At 52.4% G+C, this 10826-nt stretch overlaps 1 protein-coding gene across 1 annotated transcript; it reads right to left on the reverse strand.

Annotated features, from left to right (window-relative positions):
• Positions 1–851: 851 nt before the first annotated feature.
• Positions 852–10055, reverse strand: vps26a (VPS26, retromer complex component A). The gene is made up of 9 exons (XM_083671160.1): positions 9996–10055; positions 9090–9239; positions 7996–8071; positions 7324–7480; positions 6974–7138; positions 5404–5510; positions 4685–4753; positions 2031–2173; positions 852–1437 (listed from the first exon to the last, which is right to left on the reverse strand). Exons 1-9 carry the CDS (start codon positions 9996–9998, stop codon positions 1321–1323), a joined length of 987 nt encoding a protein of 328 aa, XP_083527286.1. The 5' UTR covers positions 9999–10055; the 3' UTR covers positions 852–1320.
• Positions 10056–10826: the final 771 nt, after the last annotated feature.

Consider the following 10826-nt stretch of genomic DNA (forward strand, 5'->3'; position numbering starts at 1 on the left):
CGACCCGGGTGGACATGCGATGGGGTCAGGGCAGTATTAATTATTTATTTATTTGGCATTCCAGTTTCTTCATGACCTTACAGGCACTTAAACAAAACTAAAACAAACGTTGCCTGTACACGGGGTTCAGAAATAAACACAGAGAAATGGTCACAAGAGCTTTTACATGTTAACATGAAGGGGACTAAATGTTGTGTGTCAATTTACTATGATAATGGACATACAGAACAGTAGTGCCCATTGGATCCTCCCAACCACCGGGGGGCAGTATAACCAGCTAGAGAAGCACAGTAATGCAGGACCTAACCGTTGACAATCAAATTAAAACATTGACGATTTTATTCAAACAGTATTTCGTAGTGTCTCCATCCAACACCACTGGTGAAAGCACACAGTATATTTGTATTTGAAACAGAAGAAAAAAAACAAGCTCAAAATACATGTCATTCTCTCGACCCAGAACTTACCACAAAATGAGATGGAAAAGAAAAATAAAGAATGAGGTTACAGGTTCTACCCTAAATAATTTAGGAGATAGAAATCTTTTACATCTTTTCAGTGAATATTTATTCGATAAATACGGCACCTTCCGAAGTCAAAGAATGCCTCTCATAACCGCTTGACCTAGTCACCCCTCCCTCCCAACCCCCCCCCCCCCCCCCCCCCCCCCGCATGCACTGGACCGCTCCATCCTAACGTCTACTAGTGTGGGATTGGCCAGTGTCAGGCCGAACCAAGTACATCTTTTACAAAGGGGGGGGGGTTGGCCAAAACATTGTGCAATATAAAATAAACGGTACCCCCCAGTAGTTCCAGTGCTGTCTGTGTTGTGTGAGAGGAGGAAGAGGAAGAGGAGATGGAGGGGAAAGGAGGAGGAAGAGGAGATGTCTGTACAGTGTGCAGACAAACAGAGAGAGAGACAGAGAGAGAGAGAGACAGAGAGAGAGAGAGAGAGAAAGAGACAGAGAGAGAGAGAGAGAGAGAGAGACAGACAGACAGAGAGAGAGACAGAGAGAGAGAGACAGAGAGAGAGAGAGACAGAGAGAGAGAGAGAGAGAAAGAGACAGAGAGAGAGAGAGAGAGAGAGAGACAGACAGACAGAGAGAGAGACAGAGAGACAGAGAGAAAGAGACAGCGAGAGAGAGAGAGCTAGCTAGCTGAGGTCAGCAGGCTAGTGTCAGCCATGTCAGGTGGGGGGGGGCACACCTTGGACTGTGGCAGGTAGGTTAGTATGACAGACTGTCTGGCTGAGCACCCCCCCCCCTGTCTTCTTGTTAGCCATAAGCAGAACCAGGACCAGGACCCCTCTGCGGGGGGTCTTCACATCTCAGGGTCGTCGGGGGTGATGGGGGGGCGGGGCTCCGGGGACTCGTAGCGCTGGTGGAAGTTACTGCGTTTCCTCAACTTCTCTGGAGCCTTCCTCCACAGCACGATCTCCTGGGTGGGTGGGTGGGGGGGGGGGGGGGGGGGGTTGAGAGAACCACATCAACAACTGTCTGTACGACTATGACTATGACTATCCACATGTCTAGAGAGGAAGGTGGGAGTGCTTTGGTGTACTGGGATGGATGGATAAGATGGATGGATGGATGGATAAGATGGAGGGATAAGATGGATGGATGGATGGAGGGATGGATGGAGGGATAAGATGGATGGAGGGATAAGATGGATGGATGGAGGGATAAGATGGATGGAGGGATAAGATGGATGGATGGAGGGATAAGATGGATGGAGGGATAAGATGGATGGATAAGATGGATGGAGGGATGGAGGGATAAGATGGATGGAGGGATAAGATGGATGGAGGGATGGATGGATAAGATGGATGGAGGGATGGATGGAGGGATAAGATGGATGGAGGGATAAGATGGATGGAGGGATAAGATGGATGGAGGGATAAGATGGAGGGAGGGATAAGATGGATGGAGGGATAAGATGGAGGGAGGGATAAGATGGAGGGAGGGATGGAGGGATGGATGGATGGAGGGATAAGAGATGGATGGAGGGATAAGATGGAGGGAGGGATGTACCTGTTGTTTGAAGTACCTCCTGTCCTCCTCGTCCACCAGGACCAAGTTGAGGAAGTAGCGGACTGAGAACTTCTTGTTCACGTCTCTCATGGTGGCTGTGAGGTCATATCCTGCCAGGAACAGACGGATGGGGATGGATTCTCCTGGGAGGGGAACAAACATCATCAGCATCAACAGGAGTAGTCTGGAGGAGGACTGTGTATGTTGGTGGACCGTTGAATTTAACCCTTTTAAAACCATAGACTAAAGACTTGTCTCTGTGTGTGTGTGTGTGTGTGTGTGTGTGTGTGTAGACTGAAGACCCATCTCTTTAGGCTACACCTGGGCTCCTCCTCCTCAGACCTCTCCACTCCCTAACACCTCCTAACACCCTACATTACCACCCCTAACACCCTACATTACCACCCCTAACACCCTACATTACCACCCCTAACACCCTACTATATACTAGTCTACTAGCTGATCGAGCTGCCTGGTACAGCTGCCTGTTTCAGCTGCCTGTTTCAGCAGCTCTGTCTTTTATAGTTATTTATAGTAGTCGTTATATTGTTTGTTAAAACTGACATTGAAATTTAACCAAAATAACCATGGACACTAAACTTTTATTTACTTTTCTCTGTTTTACTACTCATAGGGACTGTTTTTATTCCTGGTGGATTTGCGTGCTGTGATACCGCTACTGTTTACTTCCGAGAACAGCTGATCGCGTTGGCTCAGCTGGCAATGGTTGTTTGCCAGCAGCCCACTGTACCGGGGGAAATAAGGAGACGGCATCGGGGAAGCAGAGCGGGAGGGGAAACGACGGATGAAGAAAAGGAGGACTTCGGCCGTATTATTTGCCACACGAGTTCTCTCATGTTATTGTTGTGGTCACATATATCCTCCCTTCTGCCAGCAGGAGGCAGCGTGTGAGACTATGCACACTTATCACGAGACCACTGACCCAGCACCCCAGTGATTTTAACCATGTCACCCTGACAAAAACACCGGCAATGTTCTGGCAATGTTCTCCCAGTTTGTTGGAGTGCCCCACTAGGGAGAACAAAACACTGAACCTGTTACATGCTAAGGTGAAGGACACCTCCATCTCTACACAGAACCCTGCTACACAGAGCTCACTCCCATTTAGAGAAGGCTGGCAGCACTGTGAGGCTCATGTTCTTTGACTTCTCCAGTGCATTTAACACCATACAGCCTTTACTACCTGTAGATAAGCTGCTGAGGATGCAGGTGGACTCCCCCATTGTTTCCTGGATTACAAACTACCTGACCAACAGGCCACAGTTTGTACCAGCTGGAGGGATGCGTATAAGACTGGGTGGTGAGCAGCACTGGCGCCCCCCAGGGGACAGTTCTGGCTCCCTTCCTCTTCACCCTCTATACTTCAGACTTCAGGCACAACACAGATACTTGCCATCTGCAGAAGTTCTCAGATGATTCTGCTATTGTGGGATGTGTCAGTGGAGGCCAGGAGACCGAGTACAGAGGACTGGTGGACAGTTTTGTTGAGTGGTGTGAGCAGAACCACCTGCTACTCAACATCAGCAAGACAAAGGAGATGGTGGTAGACTTTAGGAGGACTAGGGTCCCCCTGTCTCCATCCAGGGAGAAGAAGTGGAGGTGCCTGGGGGTGCACCTGGACAATAAACTGGACTGGACACACAGATGTCCTGTACAAGAGGGGCCAGAGCCGGCTTTATTTCCTGAGGAGGCTCAGGTCCTTTGGCGTGTGCAGGACTCTGCTGAACATGTTCTACCAGTCAGTGGTGGCCAGCGCAGTGCTGTACGCGGTGGTATGCTGGGGGGGCAGCATCAAGGAAGGTGACACCAAGAGGCTGAACAAGCTTATTAGGAAACCTGGTTCTGTCCTCAGTGTCAACCTGGACACTCTGGAGGAGGTGGTCAATAGGAGGATGAGGACCAAACTCCTGGCCATCATAACCAATCCCTCCCATCCCCTACATGACACTGTGGCAGAGCAGAGAAGCTCCTTTAGCAACAGATTATTACAACACGTTGCACTAAGGAGCGCTATAGGAGATCTTTTCTGCCTGATGCAATAGGACTGTACAACTCCTCCTCCGGCTGGCTCCATCAGGGGGATCAGCGTCAGGCTGGGGGATGTTAAATCATACTGGACTGTTCTTATTGTATAGAATGTTTCAGATTCTGTTTTAGTTTTATTCTATTGTTGTTGTTGTTTGTCATGTGAGCTGCTATAACTCGTTAATTTCCCCTCAGGGATCAATAAAGTACCTACCTGCCTGGGGCGGCAGGTAGCCTGGAGGTTAAAGAGGCCGGCCAGCAATCGGAAGGTTGCTGGTTCGATCCCCGCTCCAGGAGGGATCTGGATGTGAGTTGGTGACTGGAGGGTTGCTGGCAGCATATCCAGGTCCCTACCACTGCCGTTGTGCCCTTGAGCAAGGCACTTAACCCCGAATTGCTCCAGGGGCGCTGACTTGGCTGACCCTGTGCCCAGAGCCCAGCGCTCTGTTCTCCCTGGGGGGGTGTGCACGTGTGTTGTCTCGGAGGGGGGGTGTGCAGTGCGTGTGTGTTGTCTCGGGGGGGGGGTGGTAAGGTGGTAATGTACCACCCTACAGTACCACCTTAACACCCTACATTACCCCCCCTAACACCCTACTGTTCTTGTTTACCTTTCACAGGGGCTCCGTCCATAATCTCATACTTGGCGACGGTCTCTGTCTCAGTTGTCGTGCTCGGTCCTGGGGAGGAATGTCACACAACAGAGTCACATGACCAGACCTCAGGCTCACATGACCAGACCTCAGGGACACAAGACCAGACCTCAGGGACACGTGACCAGACCTCAGGGACACATGACCAGACCTCATGGACACGCAGTTCTCTGACAGACCAGCAGGGGTCCCACAACCCAACTACGGTGCACAACATGGGACACCCTGAACCGTTGAAGAGGACATCTTTAGGATTCCACTGTATATTTAAGGACATAGAGAAGGTCTCATCCTCAGTTACGACTGGTTCAGTATAGATAAGGTCTGGTCCTTCCTGTACCTGTACCAGGTGTGGTCCTCAGGTATATCAGTCAGAAGTCAGCCATAGAGGGTTAGGGTTAGAAGGTGTGGTTTATGGAGAAGGTTGTACCTATGGGTTAGGGTTAGAAGGTGTGGTTTATGGAGAAGGTTGTACCTATGGGTTAGGGTTAGAAGGTGTGGTTCATGGAGAAGGTTGTACCTATGGGTTAGGCTTTACATTTTTTACATTTATGGCATTTAGCAGACGCCTTTATCCAAAGCGACTTAAAACAAATCCATTTGACTAAGTAAGTGAATCATCCATCATCTGTCATCAGAAGGGATGTAGGTCATCAGGAGGGAAGTAGGGTTCGTACCGATTCCCGTCATCTCCTTCTTGATCAGCTGCAGCTCCATGTGCTGGATCTTGATCCGCACCAACAGGAAGTAGATCTTTCCCACGATGACATCCTTAAGGTGGTATCTGAGAGGAAGAGGAGGAGGAGGGGAGGAGAAGAGAGGGGGAGGAGAGGAGAGGAGTAGGAGAGGGGGGGGAGGAGGAGGAGGAGTAGGAGGAGGAAGAGAGATATTTATTAACTTCTCTTTATTCAATCAGGGTCGTCCACTCAGGATTAACACAGGGTCTCCAACCTGGACCTGACCCGCTGGACCTGACCCCTGGACCTGACCCGCTGGACCTGACCCGCTGGACCTGACCCCTGGACCTGACCCCTGGACCTGACCCCTGGACCTGACACGCTGGACCTGACCCGCTGGACCTGACCCGCTGGACCTGACCCCCTGGACCTGACCCCCTGGACCTGACCCGCTGGACCTGACCCCTGGACCTGACCCGCTGGACCTGACCCCTGGACCTGACCCCTGGACCTGACCCGCTGGAGCTGACACGCTGGACCTGACCCCTGGACCTGACCCCTGGACCTGACCCCTGGACCTGACACGCTGGACCTGACCCCTGGACCTGACCCCTGGACCTGACCCCTGGACCTGACACGCTGGACCTGACCCGCTGGACCTGACCCGCTGGACCTGACCCCCTGGACCTGACACGCTGGACCTGACACGCTAGACCTGACCCCTGGACCTGACACGCTGGACCTGACACGCTGGACCTGACCCCCTGGACCTGACCCCTGGACCTGACCCGCTGGACCTGACACGCTGGACCTGACCCCTGGACCTGACCCCTGGACCTGACCCCTGGACCTGACCCCTGGACCTGACACGCTGGACCTGACCCGCTGGACCTGACACGCTGGACCTGACCTCTGGACCTGACCCGCTGGACCTGACACGCTGGACCTGACACGCTAGACCTGACCCCTGGACCTGACACGCTGGACCTGACACGCTGGACCTGACCCGCTGGACCTGACCCCCTGGACCTGACCCCTGGACCTGACCCGCTGGACCTGACCCCCTGGACCTGACACGCTGGACCTGACACGCTAGACCTGACCCCTGGACCTGACACGCTGGACCTGACACGCTGGACCTGACCCCCTGGACCTGACCCCTGGACCTGACCCCTGGACCTGACCCCTGGACCTGACCCCTGGACCTGACACGCTGGACCTGACCCCTGGACCTGACCCCTGGACCTGACACGCTGGACCTGACCCCTGGACCTGACCCCCTGGACCTGACACGCTGGACCTGACCCCTAGACCTGACCCCTGGACCTGACCCCCTGGACCTGGACCCCTGGACCTGACCCCTGGACCTGACCCGCTGTGTCGAGCCTCTGACAGATGACTACCATGGGGGAAGGAGAGGGGGAGGACAGGGAGAACAAAGAGGGGGGGTGGGGGGGGATAGAAGGATGGGGGTTCGTAGCGCACATGGTCCGTGGTAGACAACCGTCGGCTAGGTGTAGTACAGGTGATCTTAGTGCCCCCCCCCCTTGTCTGTGTGAGTAAAGCTTACTTAGACTTGTTGTACTCAAACTCTATGTGGAGACAGTCTTCGATGCCGACCTCCATCTTGATGGAGTTGTTGACGTCAGGGTAGGTGGCCAGCTGGTGGGTGATGAGGTCATACTCCTTCACCAGGTCAGACAGGCGGCGCACAATCGTCACCTTCAGGAAGTACCTGCAGATCAGAGAGAGAGGGAGAGAGGGAGGGAGGGAGGGAGAGAGGGAGGGAGGGAAGGAGAGAGGGAGAGAGAGACAAGGACAGACATTATCTATACATTTAGGCAGACAGGTAGATAGGCAGACAGGTAGGTAGACAGGCAGACAGGCAGACAGGTAGGCAGACAGGCAGACAGGTCTAACCTCAGTCTGACGTTGGCTCCTGTGTAGGACTCGTAGGGTTTCTCCACCTGCATGAACTCAAAGTCGTAGCTCCTGTTCTGGGTCAGTTCCCCCGGCAATGCCAGCTCCTTCACCAGGTTCACAAACTCATGGGTGTTACTCTTATCACTGAACAACTCTGTAACACAACACACACACACACACACACACACTAACTCACTGAACAACTCTGCAACACAACACAGGGTATATATGTATGTATGTATGTATATCTCTCTCTTTCTGCTAAGCCTTTCAGCTGTGAAATGAGACGGTCAATTCATTGTGTGTGAAGAAACAGACGACTGTTAAGTGTCTTGCGGTCAGGGTGATGATGATGATGATTGCGGTCAGGGTGAGATACAGTGTGGTGATGATGATGATTGCGGTCAGGGTGAGATACAGTGTGGTGATGATGATGATGATTGCGGTCAGGGTGAGATACAGTGTGGTGATGATGATTGCGGTCAGGGTGAGATACAGTGTGGTGATGATGATGATGATGATTGCGGTCAGGGTGAGATACAGTGTGGTGATGATGATGATGATGATGATTGCGGTCAGGGTGAGATACAGTGTGGTGATGATGATGATGATTGCGGTCAGGGTGAGATACAGTGTGGTGATGGTGATGATGATGATTCAGTGACTCACCAATCTGTCCGACAAACTCAATCCGAATCCCTTGATGTTCGAGTCTCTTTCCCCCCTGTTTCACATTCAGATTGACCTGTCGAAGGAACAGACGCACCTGTCAACACCACAGACAGCCTGATCAACCCTTCAACACCACAGACAGCCTAGTCAACCCTTCAACACCACAGACAGCCTGATCAACCCTTCAACACCACAGACAGCCTGATCAACCCTTCAACACCACAGACAGCCTGATCAACCCTTCAACACCACAGACAGCCTGATCAACCCTTCAACACCACAGACAGCCTGATCAACCCTTCAACACCACAGACAGCCTGATTAACCCTTCAACACCACAGACAGCCTGATCAACCCTTCAACACCACAGACAGCCTGATTAACCCTCCACACCACAGACAGCCTGATCAACCCTTCAACACCACAGACAGCCTGATCAACCCTTCAACACCACAGACAGCCTGATCAACCCTTCAATACCACAGACAGCCTGATCAACCCTTCAACACCACAGACAGCCTAGTCAACCCTCCACACCACAGACAGCCTGACAACCCTCCACACCACAGACAGCCTGATCAACCCTTCAACACCACAGACAGCCTGAGTAACCCTTCAACACCACAGACAGCCTGATTAACCCTTCAACACCAGACAGCCTGTCAACACCACACTACTACCCCAATGGGGACGAGATGAGACTTCAGCTGCCAAGCAAAATATCGGGTCCGGGACTTTTTAAACCATTAAAATATCCCAAATAATTGGGAATGGTGTACATTTACCTGTTAACTCACGTTATCATTACATTAGTGCAGAAAGCTGAGGGTGTTTTCTCGTTAGAAACAGTAGCAGACAGACACACCTGTGCATTGCGCAGCAAGCAAATCAAAAGACGAAGTTTAATCATAAACATATTTATAACCAGCAATTTGGTGATTTATTACATTACCAAAAAACTAAGAAACGAACCACAAGTCAATCGATGTCTAAGAGTGATTATTTTGGGCGAAAAGTGCCATTAAAAAGCACCGTAAGGACGGCGGTCGTCAGGTGGTCCGGACCCCGGCCGGAGCCGGACCTCTGCTCACCTTCCCGGTCACCGACTCGCCGTCGTAGAACAGAAAGTGTTTCTCTACTTTCCCGTCTTCGGTCTTGAGCTCCGCCGTCTTCCTGGTCTCCGCGTCGGTCAGGACCACGTCCATCTCACACACCGGCCCGAACAAACCCCCGAGGAAACTCTGCAGACACCAGACCACAGACTTATTATACAGCCTCTCATCACAGACACGACTGTCAGTTGTAAAGTCGTCTTTACCAGAATCAAACCGTAGTAACACATCAAACTCCACCAGCAGGTTGACCTGGAGGCTGGTCTGGTCTGGTCTGGTCCAGGCCGGGCCTCCCTCCCTCCCTCCCTGCCTCCCTCCCTCCCTGCCTGCCTGCCTGCCTCCCTCCCTCCCTGCCTGCCTGCCTGCCTGCCTGCCTCCCTCCCTCCCTCCCTGCCTGCCTGCCTCCCTCCCTCCCTCCCTCCCTCCCTGCCTGCCTGCCTGCCTCCCTCCCTCCCTCCCTCCCTCCCTCCCTCCCTCCCTGCCTGCCTGCCTCCCTCCCTGCCTCCCTGCCTGCCTGCCTGCCTCCCTCCCTCCCTGCCTGCCTGCCTGCCTCCCTCCCTCCCTCCCTCCCTCCCTGCCTCCCTGCCTCCCTCCCTCCCTCCCTCCCTGCCTCCCTCCCTCCCTCCCTCCCTGCCTCCCTCCCTCCCTCCCTGCCTGCCTCCCTCCCTCCCTGCCTCCCTCCCTGCCTCCCTCCCGCTGCTCGGCTAGCTAACTCAGCTAGCTACCTACTGGTAGCCCCCGAACCAAAGACTAATGCTAAACTACAGACAGAACCCTGCCTTGACATCGCTGCTAGATTGTAGCTGAACCTGTGTGTGTGTGTGTGTGTGTGTGTGTGTGTGTGTGTGTTGCTCTTAGGACACTCGCTACTTATTGTTAACTCACCATTTCAGCGGTTAAACCGTGGTTCGCCTCCGCGTCTCCTGACCAGATCCCTGAAGTGAAGCTGTGTGGCGGCTGAAGCAGCACGACACCACGGCGCCACCAGCACTTCCAAATAAAAGTCAGGTGGAATACTGTAAGGATGTGTGTATGTTTTTTTCCCAAACGTTTCATGCATTTTTTTTCCACCAACCTTGTTTAAAAGCCGTAAATGGACATTTAAATATTCATTCTGTATACAAATGGTCTGTTACCATTCTCAACGCGTGTAAATGGGCTTTTATTGTGATAGGTAAACTGAAATTGAAACCCTTTTGCTGCCAACGTCATGAAGCCGTCATGTGACCTAAAAGGAAGTGGGGACGCGTCTCAATTGTCTAAACTGGCTTACTCTCTTTCTCTCCTTGCCTCCTTCCCTTCACCTGCACTTATTTAAATACACAGAAGAGCTGAAAGCATGCTATGAGATCAGACATTACCAATGGCTTCCCCTGTCCAGAGGAAACATGTCAGTGCACATGTAGGAAAGGAGGCAAGGGAAGGAAGCGACTCACTGGAGAGGAGACTCTCCTCCTGCCGCAGAGCCACTTGTAGATCTGCACTTCCTAACCTCCTGCTAAATGGATGACCATGTTAGAGACACATCAGATCACACACACCCACAACGAATTAGAAAACAAATCAAAACCTGCATAAACTCAAATCAAACCTGGATAAACTCCCATATCTGCTCGGCGAAATAGCACAGTGTGACATCACAGAAGCAACATGTGTGAGCTGCTGCCAGAGGAAAAGAGCGACCAGCGGAGCACAAACACAACTAAATACAACCCT

The sequence above is a fragment of the Argentina silus genome (assembly GCF_951799395.1).
Source record: "Argentina silus genome assembly, chromosome: 6".
Taxonomy (NCBI): Eukaryota; Metazoa; Chordata; class Actinopteri; order Argentiniformes; family Argentinidae; genus Argentina; species Argentina silus.